The sequence below is a fragment of the Vidua chalybeata genome, chromosome 5 (assembly GCF_026979565.1).
Source record: "Vidua chalybeata isolate OUT-0048 chromosome 5, bVidCha1 merged haplotype, whole genome shotgun sequence".
Classification (NCBI taxonomy): Eukaryota; Metazoa; Chordata; class Aves; order Passeriformes; family Viduidae; genus Vidua; species Vidua chalybeata.
This window is the reverse complement of record NC_071534.1, coordinates 6,243,295-6,259,776: the sequence shown is the minus strand read 5'-3', so window position 1 is coordinate 6,259,776 and position 16,482 is coordinate 6,243,295. Positions and strand designations below refer to the sequence as shown.

The 16,482-nt window shown below is 42.8% G+C and overlaps 1 protein-coding gene across 2 annotated transcripts; it reads left to right on the top strand.

Annotated features, from left to right (window-relative positions):
- Positions 1 to 1,613: 1,613 nt before the first annotated feature.
- On the top strand, positions 1,614 to 16,252 carry CREBL2 (cAMP responsive element binding protein like 2). 2 transcript variants are annotated; one of them, XM_053942994.1, is made up of 4 exons: positions 1,614 to 1,787; positions 9,266 to 9,463; positions 10,537 to 10,684; positions 15,410 to 16,252. In XM_053942994.1, exons 1-4 carry the CDS (start codon positions 1,773 to 1,775, stop codon positions 15,412 to 15,414), a joined length of 366 nt encoding a protein of 121 aa, XP_053798969.1. In that variant the 5' UTR covers positions 1,614 to 1,772; the 3' UTR covers positions 15,415 to 16,252. The 2 variants fall into 2 exon arrangements, with proteins under 2 accessions (XP_053798969.1, XP_053798971.1); XM_053942996.1 differs by lacking the exon at positions 15,410 to 16,252 and adding an exon at positions 11,389 to 13,206 and having other exon boundaries at positions 1,617 to 1,787.
- Positions 16,253 to 16,482: the final 230 nt, after the last annotated feature.

The window sequence follows — 16,482 nt, the reverse complement described above, 5'->3', positions numbered from 1 at the left end:
AGTGGAAAATCAGACTGCAACGCATAGTTTGAGTTGTTCCCTGCTAACATACAGAAGCTCTTAAGTGCTGAGGCTGGGAACTTGTGCTTTATTCTGGTCAGAAGCTGGGAGCTGTTCTTATGTGATATAAAGCAGGATGGGTAGTGTGGAGCAATCTAGTGGGAAGAAAAGATGCAGCTATAACTTTAATTTGCTGGTTAAAAGGATTCTGGCCTTTCTGAATCAGCAGCAGGGCTTTGTCTAATCTCCTTCCTCCACTCATGTTGCAACAGAGAGTTGCCTAAGCGAGCTATGTTGGCTCTTTGCCACTCAATATTTCCCTTCACCGGGGAAACCCCCAGCTGGCTTTTAAAGCCAGCTTTATGGCCCGAGGATAGTGCCAAAAGCAGTAGGAGGCGCCTCACCACCTGCTGGAAGAATTTGAAGGTAACGATGGGGGTGGGATCACAGGAGACAAGCTCATAGCAAGCTATTCCTTCCACTTTATTAGCTGATGCCTCTTGTTTGACACTTTGATCATCCTTGCTTTTTTACTGCTATTATTTCAAGGGAGAGTTGCCAGAACTGATTCACTGTTTTTGGACAAGCAAATAGGAAGCAGTGTGCAAACTGCCCTGTCTTTGACAACTGAGAAGCATATAAGCTTATAGAGGGGGAAAAAAAAGCGCTTCAGAAAGTGCTTTGTCCCTGCCGTCTTGCAAGCACATCCCTCCAAGAGGAAGGTCTCTGATTCAGGGGGAAAATCCCATGACAAAGCCTTCAGCCCTAACAATTGCATGTAAAAGAGATTAAGTCATGGGAAACTCCTGCGAATAGAGCTGCATGAATAAAAAGAAACATGCAGCAACATGAAACACACCAAGCTTCAGGTTTCACCGCCAGCTTGAAACGTGGGCCGTGCTTAAGAGAATTTTGTACTGGGGTACCTGCGTCTTTTCAGCAAACACAGGCCTCATTTCGAGGCACAGACACAGGACGATGGCCTGGCTTTACATCAAGCACTCAACATTAGACCAGTGCCCTGCGTCCACATGAAAACGGGAGGGAACTGGCGATTCTCAAAGGATTTCAAGGAATGCTGCTCCAGGCTTGGGGGAGCTCAGTAGTGTCCAGGTGGCCTGGAAAATTCGGCACTGTCTTCAGGAACTCTTAGGGCAAAGCAAGGCAAAAAACAGCAGAAAATTTTGTTGTTTTATTGGTTTGGGGTTTTCTTTCATCCAGCTCGAGACAGCCCGTGCTAGGGTCGGAGCCGGCAGCCCTGGCCCCACCAGCCCCCGGTCGTCTTTCCGGAACCATTGCGGTTACAGCAAAACAGTCGTGGAATGGTGGGAGCATAGAGAAAATTAGAGAAAAAAACAAACAAACGAACACACAAACGCAAAAAACACCAACAAAACAACAAATTCAGCTGTTGCGGTGAGGCGGGGGAGCGCCCGGAGCCTCCTGGGAAATGTAGTTCGCCCGATCGGCGAGGCGAGGACCAATCGCCGCGCCACTCCTCTGCTGCGCCTGGTGGGAGTTGTAGTTTTTTCTGTCCCCGTCAGGGCGGCGGCCAATAGCGACGGAGCCGAACAAGACTATGCTTCCCAGCGTGCACCGCTCTGCTGGCGCGGCCGCTGCCCTCGTCTGTAAACAAACATGGCGGCGGGCGATGGCGGCGGCCGCGGTCGGCCCTGAGGCTTTGTGAGCGCCCGTGTCTGCCGGGCTGCGGGCGGCTCCGCCTGCTCCTCGTGCAGGGGCTGCGGCGAGGTGGATCGGGGCTGGTGGCACACATGGATGACAGCAAGGTAAGGGCCTGCAGGGCCCGCCCGGGAGCTGGAGCCGAGGGCAGCCAGTGAGGCTCTTGGCCTTCTGAAATCTGCTCTTGAAGGGATCTGCTTGCTGCAGCTGCCAGGAAAGAAAGGTTGCCCCCTTAGTTCTTGTTTGAAGCGCTTCGGTGCTGCTTCTGGCGTTTCCTTAAACCTCCAGGCATGGGCCAAAGGCTGGATACCACCAGTGGTGTGGTGCAGTGGCTCATGCTCCCACCAGCACCCTGAATTGATTAGATAAATAGCAGCACAAACGGCGAGGTGCGAGGGCAGCAGCGTGGGTCGCAGCCTTGTACTGGGTGCTGGAACTTGGATTCTTCCAGCACTGAAGAATCTCATGAGAGCAGCACAGTGGCATCCCTGAAGGTGTGGGGCTTCCAGCTGAGCAGAGGAGGTGCCCAAGGAACGGCTCTTCCCGCTGCTTGTAGCGGGGTGCCCCCAGAGCAGCAGCCGTGTCTGCTCGCTGCAGCGCTGTGCAGCTCGGACTCTCAGCTGAGCTTGGGTTCTTCAGCTCCCTGGAGTGCTGGTTATGGGTTATCCTGGGCGTCGTGCTGGAGACACCGCTGGGATTTTACTAAAACGAAATTACGCAGCCTATGAAGATCCCCTTTAATTCAAAAGGGAGAAAAATGCTTGACACGATTTCTTATGGAATAAAGAAATGTAGAAGCGATCAGTAATTTGGCAGTCCACAACTCACAGAGTGGATTGGAAGGCTGTGAAAGGTTTATGGTGATCTGCAATTTTAACATGTATACTATTTTATTTTATTAAGGCCTTGTCTGACAGCTGTGAAGGAGGTTGGGGGAAATCTGCATCACTGATGTCTCACAACTCTAGGAACTGCATGAAAGTTTATGTAATTGGGGCAGTAGTTTAGAAGATCCAGAAGATTTAGTTCTGGAGGTGTATATAGTTCATGAACATTACCTGATTATTATTTCTTTTTGTGTTCTTCTCTGTCTGACTTAGGCTCTTTGTACTACCCAGCTTCCAGATTTTCATTTAAAAATAATTTTTGGTCTACCATTGTGTCATATGGAGTCATGATAGTATGCTTTTTTTTTTTTTTTTTTTTTTTTTCCCTGAAACATTTTTTGACACATTTACTAAATAAAGTAAATCTATTTACCCAGTCAGTTAGTCAAATCTTTGGTCTTTTTTTTTTTTTTTTTTTCTTTTTTACATTGATGTTGAGTTGACTAGGAAAAACCAACAGAGTGGAATTCACTCTTCTTGCTGTCTTCACGGTTTTTGTAGTTTGTGAGGCTGCAGGTCACCTTGAGGGTTTGGTGACTCCATTCAAGGGATGCCATTTCCCTTAGGAGGGCTCTTCCCATTGCAGTTTGCTGTGTCAGGATGAGGCAAGCACTATTTATACCTCATTTTATGGCCACTGTGGTTACACTGGAGTCAGCATGTCCTTGAGATCTCCTAAAAATTCCACTGAGTCATGCTTTCCTCCTTGCTGAGGGGTTTGGCCTGTGAAAGGACTTTCCTGCAAAAACTCAATCAACTAAATTGTGTTGGTAGTGTAGTGACCATTCTATAACTGCCTGCAGCCAAGTTCAGTGTTTGCTTTCATCTATGTGACACAGAGAATTTAGAACTGAGCTTGCAGGCTGAAAAGTTTTCCTTAATTCATAGAGCACTTTAATTTAGCCTTATCTGGTTTAAGAGGGCATTAGAAGAATGGTTCTTGTCAACATATTCCTCAAAATTGGAAGGAAATAACAAGAAATAAAGGGAGAGGTAGAATATCTTAATATCAGATCTAGAAAAATTTCATGTTTAATTTCAGAAGGATGTTCTTAAATTATTCACACACACACCCAAAAAAAACCCCCAAAACCCCAAAAAACAAACAAATAAAAAACAAACCTCCCCAAACAAACAAAAAACCCAAACAAAACCACAAACGAACAAACAAAAAACCCCAAAGAACCCCAAAACATGGCCTTCTTTTCTTCTGTATAACTGCTTTTAACCTAGGGATTGTTCAGGTACTAGCCTCACTTCTTGCTGTGATTTGAGCTATTGGGTGTGGAAGGGAAAGAATTTAGTGATGTAGCTGTTACTTGCAGTTAGTTCATGTTAAAACATCAGTTGTGCATCTCTGAAGTATTTGGACAAAGGAAAAAGGAGAAGCTCTCTTAGGGTGGTTTCAGCCTTTATTGGTGAAATTTCTTGGTTAGTTTACAAGACTACATGTAACGTGTTATGTATTTGTTATATGCGTTGGGAAGGAGAGAATAAGGACTAGGGTAAGAAGTTGATAACTTTTGTTAGTCAACATTAAAATACACTTTTATGCAGCTAATGGCAATCTTTTGTATTAATTACAGAGTTTTTATAGGGGACACTGACAAGACTTACTTTGGTAATTAACTTTTCAGTTTACGGCTAGAAATGAGAAACAAAAGTTTGCAACGTCACTTTTGTTATTCCAGTGAAGTTAAAAACAAGCAAACAAAAACCAGACCACCACCAAAAAAGGTTGGGGTTGCTGTCTTTTATTACAAATATTCTTGACTTGTACAGAAAAGATATTAATATATTTGTGGATCCAGCAACCATTGATTTCTTGCTCTGGTGTTCATGCAGCTTTCCTTTTCAAGGGAACACTTGGTGTTCCAGCAGGGGAAGGCTCTCAACCCAAGGAGCTGGGTTTCTTTCCACACAGCCTGGCTGTGAGACATCAAATACTCAGTCCTATGTGGTCATAATTATGGGGAAGCAGATGTCCCTTGGAGGGGGTGTGGGAGCAAGCCAGGTGTGAAATCTTGTGCTTGAAATACAGAATTTGGGAGGTTCTTTGGCCATGAGCTGTCTTATAGCCTCTGACCCTCACTGGTGGGGCTCATGGGGATCAGGGAGAGAGAGTCAGCTCTGGGTAATGCTCTGAATGCCACAGCAGGGACAGAGCTACTGTGGAGACACCACAATACAGCCACACCCCTAACAACCATACATATGCTGTTGGTAAGCCAGCCCTCCTCACACTTGTACATATGTCACTCCTCTGACCCAGCTCCTCCTTCTGCCTCTTGAAGTGTGCAGTTCTTCGTGCTTCAGCATTCCCAGTGGCTGGAGATCAACTTTCAACATTACAAAACTCATATATGAATATATATATCTCACCAGTTCTTCTTTCATCCTTATAACATACATTCAGCATTCGTGAGAGCTAACAACTAACATCCTACTATCCATTTATTATAATGTCCAGACATAAAGCATTCTCATTACTGCCTGCTTGGAAATATAAAACCTTAACAGCTTTGGTTATAGTTGGATAGGAGCAATTTCAAGTCATTAAATGTTTTAAGAAACTCCTGCTCAGCATTGCTCAGATGACACGTCTGCTCATATTTGCAAGAGGTGACTAAAATGGAGGAGATTAAAGCCTCTAAACCAGCTAGAACAGTTTTATTTCATAGTTACAGTGGGCTGGGAGGATACACATGGTAGCTGACCATCCCTGAGCCCGAGTTCTAACAGAGACAGGTTTAGAAAAGTGCCTGGTTTTTGTTAGTGTGAACTGAGAGAATGTGTAGGGCACAGTGGTGGACATAATTCCTGTGTGAGGCTGTAAGTCCTTCCTTGGGGAAGAGCAGGGCTGTCACCTGTGGAGTGGCAAGGTGGCATCTGAGTGACTGCTGCCCTGAACTTACCCATCTGGTTGCCTGCATAACGCTTCATGAAAACTTGATATTTATCCCTAGCTCATGCTTTTTTAAAACAGACGTTGCAGCAAAGACAGACAGTATTCTTTATGCTTCTGTGCTGAACATGGCATTCTTAAGACATGAAGCACGTTGTATGGTGAGAGTTTTAGGATTAATTTCTGTTGACACATCTGCTTAAGACTTAGATTGTGTTTGCTCACTAAATAGTATCTTAAGTTTTTGGATCATTATCGGATGCATTTTGTCTGCCAGTGAAAGTAAAAGAATTGTATTTGGCATCTAAAATGTCATGAAATGGAGGAATAACAAGCATGCTCTCTAGCTGGCTTTTGTACTGCTACTGTGAGTGGTATGCTTTGAATTGGAAGATCAGAAAACTTCATCTTTATTAGGAGACTTGTGACTGGCTGCATTTGCTTTCTGATTTTGTAAAAATGTTTGCAAGTGGGAATCGATTCTTCCCCCCTCTACTGTAACATAGCACTTAGGTTTTTTTTTTTTTTTTGCTTACTAATAATTTTTATAGTTTTATATAAATTCTGTAGATGGTCACCAGTTCCATTTTACATTAAGTTCTGCAGACCTATACCTTCAGCTGCCAATGCAATGCAGAGTCTGCATAAGATGGATCTTAAGTACTGGTTGATGGAGCTGCTTGTTTATTGGTAAATGAGCTCAGAGCTTCTGGGAGTTGCTGACCTGGTCAATGTGATCAGCATTGCTGGTCAGTGGTGCTGAGCAGTGCCTGGGGTACTGTTGCTTTAATCTGCTAAATTGATTCAAACTTGCAGATGTCAGGATGAGGCCGATTCTACCCCAATCTTCTATCTGAGGGGCTCAGCTGAGGAGTTGTTACAGTGTAGCTGTGTTATGTGTGCATCTCCTTCCTGTGGAAGACCTCTCTACTGTGCATTCTGGCAAGGATTTTGGAGAGATCTGCTGCATGCTTCTAAGAAAGAAATCCAGAAGTCTGAGGGATTTTCTCTGTCAGGTCAAGTAATTGCAGCTATATCCAATTCCAGGTCAAATAACTTCGTGCCTGAACACTGATGGGAGGCAAGAATGTGGTTATGCTCTAAGTAGGGTATTAAAAGGAAATTGTGGAATCACAGAATAGGCTGAGTTGGAAGGGACCAGTTGGGATCATCATGTCCAACTCTGGCTCTGTGCAGGACACCCCAAGAATCACACCATATGCCTGAGAAAAGAGTTATGATCTTCTATTTTCTGAAGTCTGAGTGAACTGAAATAGGAGCATGGTCAGTTCTCTAACTAATGCATGCCTGTATTAATATTTCTCTGAAAATTTTTATGATTAATGCTGTTCTGAGTCTTGATTGCACATGACTTCCTGAAAAAAAACCCAAATCTCAACTGCTGAATGCTAATGGATCACATCCCTTTATAAACTGCAGAGGAATACAAAGGGACAAAAAATGTTTGCTTGGTCTGTTGCCATGTTCAGCATCAACTATCACTTCTGCTTTGTCTTCTTTCTGTCACATCAACATAGCAACTGAGCAGGCAAACAGGACTAGAAGCCAGGGAGGTATGGTAATGCTTTATGGGGGCAAAGGATTTCTCAGGCCTTTTTTTCCCCAGCTGGGTTGCTTAAGGTTACAGCAGGAGCTTCTAAATATTGGTGAGGAAAAACTGACGAGGATGCAGGATTTGATTAAACTGCTTATGATTGCTGCCTTTGCAGGGTGATGTGTAATTGTGTGGTGAACTCCAGGAGCCATGAAGATAGTATGAGTCTTTGGGGATGGTGTGAAGGCAGATTATTAGGGTGTTAGTGCTTGGAGTCAAAAGGGAAGGAAGCTTTTCATTATCTCCATAGTCCTGGTGGTTAGAGCGTTGGCAGGTAACTGTGGTTGAATGGTTGAAGAGGTACAAGCCTTTTTCCTGCCCTAAGGGAACTTGTGTGCGGGGCTGCTGCGGTGGCAAAATATCTTGCAGGGAGAGCAGTCGGCACACCTATCTGTAGAAAGCTCTCTGGAGTGACCAAAGGGAAAGCAATTTATGGATAATGGTGGATCCAGGATGCATTTGCCATGTGCTAAGCAGTCTTTAACTTGCTGATTGTGAGCTTCATTTTTTTTTTATTTTGCTCTTCTGAATGTATTGTGTTTGTTTCATTATCATAGATGTCCATTAAGTACTTTCTGTTCTTTCATTTGCTCATGGTAGGCAGCTACTCCTGAATAAATCAGAGGGACAATACAGAGAGGGTAGGATTATGTTGGCATGTGATTGTTGACTCACTTTCCAAAGAAATAATAGGCTTAATTGTATAATCCTTTTTTCCCCTCTTCATTCTGGCACATCAGTTCACTATGTTATTGTTTTTATTGCAGCTTGATAAGCTTGCAGAACATGTGACTTCTTTGAATGTTAAAAATTACTTATTTTGTAGCTTTTCACAGTAAAAGTGCATTTTTTAAAATGATGAACTCTGATATTTTAAACACGGCCTATTAGAAAAAGTCTGTCTATGTGCAAGATGATTAAATACTAAGGCAGCAGTGAAATTTGTATGCTACAAATTACTTATTTGTAGCTTTTCACAGTAAAAGTGCATTTTTTAAAATGATGAACTCTGATATTTTAAACACGGCCTATTAGAAAAAGTCTGTCTGTGTGCAAGATGATTAAATATTAAGGCAGCAGTGAAATTCTTGTATGCAGGTGTGTGTGTTAGGTGTATTTCTCCACACCCCCTCCAGTCAAACATTGTGGTCAGAGTGCAAATAAAGAGAAATCCTCACTTCAGAGGGGAGCTGGGGTGTGTGGCTGATGTAATGTTTACTGGGTGATACTACCCAATGACCATATTTAAGATTTTCTTGTGCCATGCCCCCATGTTAAGAATAAAATATTTGAGTGGGGAAACACAGAGTAAACTGGGTTTTTAAAATTTTTATTTTAATTTAAAAAAAAATTTATTTGTAGCAGGAGAAACTCTCAGACCTGTAAAAAAGGAGCTACAAAGAAGAGGGGAAAGTGATTGCAAAACCTGTGTTCCATAGGGCAAGAAACTAGAGAGTTTCTGCAAGGGGGATCTACATTAGGAAAAGGGAGAGTTCAGCACTGACAGGTTGTGTGAGGAGGTGTGAGGAGACTCATCAGGCTATGGAGTAATGTTTTGAAGGTGAATATGGCCAGAGTGGTGATATACTGCTGGAGCAAAGGCAACAGAGATAGGACTCGGTGTGGCTGAGTTCCCTGTTTAGTAAAATTTAGATTAAATTTTAGATTTAAATTTTAGATTTTAGTAAAATTCCTTCCTTTGAAAGAAATCTTGCCCAAGAAAGCTCAGGTCACTAGTGAATAATTCTGAATTTAGAGTAGGCTGAAACTGTTGACTGCAGCAAAACTAAGTTTTGCATTATATTGATAGAAACACATATATATTTTGTTCTAAATTGAAGTGTTAATCTCTATAATATCGTATTTCCAGACCTGCTAGAGCAGGGCCTGTTGGTGATATGAAAGCAATTTCACTACAAGCTGATTATGCCTCCTCAATAACCAGATACCCTCACAGATACCTGAAGTACTGTGTTCAGTTCTAGGGTCCCCAGTATGAGAGAGAAATAGAGCCACTGGAAAGAGTCCTGAAAACTTCAGAGCTCAGCATTCTTATTTCCTCTGTTGCTCCAGCATGTATATGCAAGATTTTATACTTGAGACTCCTGGTAGTTACTGTCACGTGGTTCCAGCATTACCTTTGCAGAACAGGATCTTTACTGTGCCCTTCCTTTCCAGGTGGTTGGAGGCAAGGTAAAGAAACCAGGCAAACGAGGTCGTAAACCAGCCAAAATAGACTTGAAGGCAAAACTTGAAAGAAGTCGTCAGAGTGCAAGAGAGTGCAGAGCCAGGAAGAAGCTGAGGTACCAGTACTTGGAAGAGCTGGTTTCAAGCAGAGAGCGAGCCATCTGTGCTCTCAGAGAAGAGCTTGAAATGGTAAGGAACTATCATTTAACCTAGCCCTCAGTATTATCTGGGACCTGTCCTCATGAACACTTGTTCTCAGGACCACAGTGACTGACAGTGGCATTTGGCTGGCCAGGAGGTATCAAAACATCAGATGCATCCAGCTGTTTGCCTGCTTTGGTGTGTAGAATACAAACTCATGTCACAAGTTATCTGCTGGTTCTGAACTGGAAGCAAGCAAAGGAAGTCCAATTACATTTGAGTCTGTTGTCTTTGAAATATCTGGTTTTGAAAAGCCTTTGACAGAGGTAGATTGTGGGAAGAGGTGTTGAATATCAAAGGGCAAACATATATCCACAGAGCGTCATTGCTTCTCTGTTGGGGAGGTGGATTCTTGCAGCATGCTCTCTGTGTAGGTGGTTCTAGATGTGGCAGATGGGGGTCTTGGCCAAACCACCAGCATTAACCAAAGAGAATGTTTCATCTGGAAATACAGACACAGTGGTGTCATTGAAACGTCACCAGTGCTGAGGAGACTGCATTGACCTAGCTTTAGGTTTGTTTGAATGGGCAGGGCTAATCACTACAAGTCAGCAGGATCAGGTGAAAAGCCAGCCAGCAGTCCACAGGTTTTTGATGTGCCTCAGGGTTTGGCAATGAAGGATTTAAGATGAAGGAAGTAGGAATAAGGCACATGTGCTTCCACTGTGCCTTGCGCAATTGGAAAGGACCTCTTAGTAGTCCATCAGCCCCAGAGTCATGTGAAATATTTGTTTTTAATAGGCCATGAACTGGAACGGTATTCTCGCATGCCAGCAGCGAGAAATTGCACAGAGTGTTCCATGTTGTTTAATAATTACAGTATTCTGTCTAGTGCTGCCTCTGAGTAGCAGTTTATTGACTGAAAGAGGCTTTGCTGAGGCCAGGTATGTGGCCATGGCCATGTGCTCAGCTCATTAGGGCTCTGCAGTTTTGTAAGAGGCTTCAGCTCAGTACATTCAGACCTTAAATGAATATAGGGGTAGGTAAAGATTACGGCCCTGTTTTGTGTGCTAATGTGATCCTGGCGGTTTGCTAAGGCCTAATGTGTTTGCATATTTCAGTACAAGCAGTGGTGCATGGCCATGGACCAAGGGAAAATCCCCTCGGAAATAAAAGCCCTGCTAACTGGAGAGGAGCAAGGCAAAGCACAGCAGAACTCAACCAAACTTGCCAAGGCTGCAAAGACAGATGCAAACAGCAGCAATCCCTGTAAGTATCCAGCCTGTGATTAATTCCTGTTTTGTTACATCTTTTGTGGTGTAGGAGGATGGCTGTGGTGTAGGAAGAAACATAAGGATGTGCTTTTGGGCAGAAATAGTTGATTGAAGCAGAGCTTAGTGGGTGGTACAAAGGCTCTGTGTAATGTTTACATGGACAACACAGAAATTCCACTATAGAGGAAGCTGGGCAGTTTCTTTAAAAGACTCTCTGTGTTTCACCAAAGCCTGTGGAGACCTGTGTAGACCTTATTTTCTTACAGCATTTTCTGTTTTTTTAATGCAAGCTAAATGGAGGACATTAAACATAATTGAACTTGAGAAACTTTATCAAGAAAACATTATTCTAGCTGCAAGCACTCCAAGAGAGAAATGCTGGAGTTTTCTTTCTGACTCCTTTGTGCTTGAGCAGGGAAAGGAATAGGTTTCTTCTGGGAATTGGAAAGTGAGAAGACTGTGTGATATAAAGTCATATTCCTGATACATATATATATATACAAAGGGAGAGAGTTAAGGTGTAGCATGGGCAATTCTATATCTTACTTCTAATTTTGTAATAGTTTGTACTACAGGTTAAATTACACTTCACTGAATTGTTTTTAAAAATAGGAGTTTCTAGCTTTATGTTTTTAAAGATCAACATGAAAACCAGTTTTTCAACCATAACAATCTTCCCCCCTGGTGCATCATTCTCAGGAGGCCGGTGCAGAACCTTCCACACTGCAGCAGAAGTGGCTTGGGAGCTGGCAGGAGGAAGAATGCTGTTCTGAAGAGTGGATGCATCCCCAGGTGCAGGGGAAAGGATCCCAGTCTGTTCTCTTCTCTTTGCTCCTCCCCACATGAAATTCTTTGATTATGATGTTCCTAGGGCCTTGTGGATGGGGCTTTTGGAGCAGCAGGTGTTGGTGTAAGTGGAGCCTTGTTCTTCCTTTTGCTACGCTGCCCTCTCCAAATACAGCTGTGGCAGCTTTGGGGCATTCCCAGCACAAGAGTGGGGCTGCTTTTATAACAGAGCCCAGAATTAGGCTGGCTTTGTGTTTGGTGGTTATGTGGTTGATAACTGTTGTTGGAGTGTGGGAGGTTCTGTAAGAGAAAAGCAAGAGAAGGATCTCGTAACAGCTTTGCTAAAGCCAAACCCAGTATTGTAGGTTGAGGAGAAGGAGCTGGATCTTTCAGTAAGATTTATAGCAATGTCATTTGTAACCTAAATGCTGGTGTTGCTCTTGTCATCCATCTTTAATGCAGCATGTCTTTTGTGTGACTGGGATTCTTAAAGAGGTACTAGATAAATTTTCTGCTTGTCCTGGTTTAGGGCAAATTTGGGGGGAAGCTTCCAAACGGGTCCTCTAGAAAGCAGATACAAGCAGCCCCTTCCTCAACTGATGTCCTTGGAGAAAAGATTTCCTTGGAGAAAAGTGGAAAAAGTCTGTTTATTTAACAAGCAAAGTATTCACAAGCCTAAAATAAATGAATAATATTAAACAATAAAACCTCTCACTGTTCTGAAGAGATGGCAAATTCAGAAAGTCCTTTCCGTGGGGTGTGGCTTGGCTCACTCAGTCTCTTCTCCTCCTGTGCTGGAAAATGCTGCATCCCGGGCCTCAGTGGGCTACAGGCGTGAGTGTTTTTCTGGGTTTTCAGTCCAGAGCAGGGCCGATGAGTTCCAAGAAAAAGAAACACCACAGTGTGGGGAAGTTCTCTGCCTCAGCTAGCTAAAAAAGCTGACTAAAGGCAAAGGAGAGCTGTGTCCTGCTGTCCATGCTGCAGACAACACAGTCCGTGAGAGACAATGCACGGGAGCAAGTGCAGTTTCTGCAAACAAACTGTGCGCTTCTTCTCCCGCCCTTTGCTCTCAGAACTGGTCTTAAAGGTGCAGAATAAACAGAACAGACAACTGGGGCTACAAGCATCATAAAATCACCCTAGGGCACTGCTTCTGCCCATACTTCTTCCAGCAGGTGCATTTTCTACCTGCTGTGCTCCTAGGAAGGCAGTCAGGGCATGTCCCTGCAGCCTGCTCCCAGCAGGAGAACAGCTGCCATTCCCTCTCTCCTACTGTGCCCTGATACCTTTCCATACCTACCTACATTTTGGGCCCTAGTACCTCTCTGGACAGCAACTTAAAGTGAATTCTGCTATGCTATCCTGGTTTCTCAGCCAAAGACAATGCTAGGAACTGGTAGCAAGGAAAGCAAGTTGAATCAGTTTGGTTTTGTAGTAAGAAAGGTGATGGCAAAACTCTTGTGGGCTGATGACCAAGATACGTACTCATCCCAGTTATTGACAGATAACCTGCCACTTTCCTCAGACTGCTCTTTCTCCTGGATATGCTTTTTGTATTCATATCATCCAGTGTGGAGAGTGGAGCTCCCGGGATTTTCAGAAGGTGTTTGGCTTGCTTATTCTGTTTTGTTTATGACAGTGTCTTTCTCTGTATTTTATGAAATGCATGGAACATTTTTTAATCTTATATTTTCAGCATTGTTTCAAAGAATAAATATTACAATGAATGACTTTGCTAGACTGCGTGTTGCCTTTTTTTATTGAACCAGTTGGGTCTGTTTAGCATTGTGTCAGTTCAGGATGGGGTGAAAGCACTGAAGATAATCAAGTACTGTATTTCAGCGTATAGCACAGTTGTTTTCAGAATTTTATTCTAAGCACCTATATATTGAACCTTAACACATAGTTTTAGGTTTATTCTTTAGACCCTGCAACCAAGTACTCAGCAATTGCTAAAAAATGTTACACAGACACACAAGACTATTAAGAGAAGTTAAGTGACACTGAAGTAGAGATGGGGAGGATATGAGAGTTCATATTGTGTTGTCTGTGTCCTATCCTGCCCACCCCCATCCCCATCATCCACCCTCTGTATCTGAAGGTCTGCACTACAATTTGTCCTGAAAGATAGTGATGAAACCACCCCATAGGTTTGGGGATTTTTGTTGATGTTGAATCCTTACCTGCTCATTTTCCTGGATTTCCTGGAGGAGGAAAAACCCTCAGCTAAATGTTCAGAACTATAGTCTACCAACCTTGTGGCTGGACTTTATAACATGATCATACTGGAAGTGTACTGGATTATTTTGGGTTAGAATTAGTTTTACACAGTCCACTTTCAGATGTAAACCATGTCTTGTATTAGATACATATTTCAAACATTTTGCAGATGCTTAAGTGTCTTTCAGAGTCAGGGATGTAGAAAACATGCAGACCAGTTATGATGTGTGACCAGAACAGCTCTGCCCAGCACTCAGTAATGTGACAAACACAGCTCTGATCTTACCAGAAACACCCTGCTTGCTTTCTTCCCTCTTTGTTTCACATGCTGTGATACCAAACAGGAAGCCTTTCCACAGAAACGTTTCTTTTCTGGAGGAAATGGAGAGTGGAAATTTCTCATTGTGGTGAGCAGCAGTTTCTTCTGTTCCTTGTCATAGTGGCTCCTGCTTCTTGGCTTAGCACTTGACATTACAAGGCTGTGTTTGGCAAGCCTGGGCCCAGCTCTGAGGCACAAATAGTGGTATCCATGTTCTGACAGGTTTCTTGTGCTTCAGGCGGATGGACAGAAGGCTGTTACTGCCTCCATCATCCTTAATTGTCTGCAAGCAAAAATCTGTCACACATACTTACAGCTCTAACTGCAGTTTTTCCATCTGCACTAAATGCTGTAGGCCATTACAAAATGTAGGATTCCCAGCAGCAATCATTCATTAAAGTTCTGTGGCTTCCATCATGTAGCAGGTCATGCTGTGTTATACATTTTTTGGCCTTAGCTGGATTTCTGGGAGTCCTTTATTTTGAAATTTGAAGTTTAGCAGTTCCCCTTGAAAGCCAGCCAGTGTTTGTGGTTCATGCTTGTTTGCTGTTCTGATGCTCGTACTCTTCATCCTTGTTGGGGTGGCTCCTAGGAGTGATACAGGCAAGTCCTCTGGTCAGGAGTCTCATCTAGTTCCCTAAATAATGTAGGGTGGTATAGTCTTACCCTCTTTTTGTGTAGGCTGGGTACAGCCTTTCACATGTTTCTCCTCCAGTGAGTGAGCACAGCTGGTTCTCTCTCACAAGTACTGAAGAAAGGAAATGAGCATGGAAATGCCTCATTTTCCCACTTACCATGGAAATCTAATCTTCATCCAGACTCATTTAGCGAGCTAAAGGTATCTCTTGGAAACTGTCCACAGTCTTAAAATATGCTGTAGTCTGTACTATTTGGTGTTTACACCAACACCAGAACTCCTGTTAGGGTTAAGTGTAGTAAAACTGAATTCAGTGGATGATGATGGACTAAGCACTGTACAGTTGCACTAATCCTTTTGGGAAGTGTAATGCAAGGATGGACCAGATAGTGGCAGCTTCATAAGGAAAATGTGCAGTAGGTCTTGCCTTTTTGTTTGCTGTATATGTGCTGCATGCACAGAATCCTGCAGTGAAGGGGATGCATTTAATTGACTCATCACTTAACTGAGAACATTTTGTAATTATGTTTAAAAAAAAAAAAGTAATCACAGTCTGCTTTCACAGTCTGATAATAAGCGTTTGTCAAAGAATCAGTATCCTGTTAAGTGCTTTTCAAATACTATCTTAATTTATATCAGGGGTTTATTTTAATGTAGACAAATTTCAAAAAGCTTTTCTCTTTCTTGAAAGCTGAAATCTAGCCAACTTTGAGAGTGCCTGTGATTGTTTTTCATTTTCTTTCCCTTTTACATTTTAGGGTGAAGATTAACCTACATCAGTAATGAATCTAGTTTTTCCTGAAGAGCTGGAGAAGGTTTGGGATCATAGTTCAATTTGCTGCTTTCCAAGAAATTGTAATCTCTATAAATAACTCCCTATAAAATTACTGTTAATATAAGAAGTAAATGTTTGAGACTAGTCTCAAAATACAGAGAAATCAGAGGAAAAGCTGAAATAAGAACCATAGTCGTCCTCATTGTGCTCACGAGTTACAGCAGGGGTGACAGAGGATGGGCTGATGTAGAAATCCCTGTTGGAGGTAAGCAGGGCAAAATACCAGTTTGTCAGTTCCTGCTCTTTGTGTCACTAAGCATTAATTTCTCCAAAAGTTATGTCACTAAATTAATTTCTTACATGACTCCATTGGGAATTTGTATGAGAAAACATAAGCTTCTAATCCACAGTGAAACCTGAGGTGTCCCACAGTGAATAGCACATCAGTGGACTAAAATTCAAACTGATGCTGATTTATGGAATGTAAGGATTTTTGTATGTAGATCTATCATGGCCTTCCAGAGCCTGACGGGAACTTGCAAGAAAGATGGGGAGGGACTATTGACAAGGGCCTGGAGTGGCAGGACAAGGGACAATGGCTTCAAACTGACAGAGAGGGTTTAGATTAGATATCAAGAAAAAAAATCTTTACTGTGAGGCCTATAACAGATTGCCCAGAGAAGCTGTGGATGCCCCATCCCTGGAGGTGTTCAAGATCAGGTTGGATGGAGCTCTGAACAATTTTTAAATTGCAACTAGAAAATGCTGTCATTGGTCAACTAAGGATTTTCAGCAACACTTAATAAAAAATAAACTAAAAAGCTTATACTGCTTTTGAGTTTGTTTTTTTTTTTTTTCTTCCATAAAAAGCACTTGGGAGGCAGGAGTTTTGCTTCCAGAACTAATACAAGATTAACTCTGCTTTTTTATGTATCAGCCTGTATGTCACAACTGGCATAATCAATGCTACCAGCACTAACTGCTGCTTGAAGCAATTGTTGTGTATGATCTCTATGTGTTTGTGTGGGTATTGGTGACATTCCTAGCTGTGTGCTG

What these genes read in the sequence shown, in the direction of transcription:
- CREBL2 (XM_053942994.1), top strand. An exon ending in TCAGAGAAGAGCTTGAAATG is followed by an intron (nt 9,464 to 10,536) that starts GTAAGGAACTAT and finishes TGCATATTTCAG; the next exon opens with TACAAGCAGTGGTGCATGGC.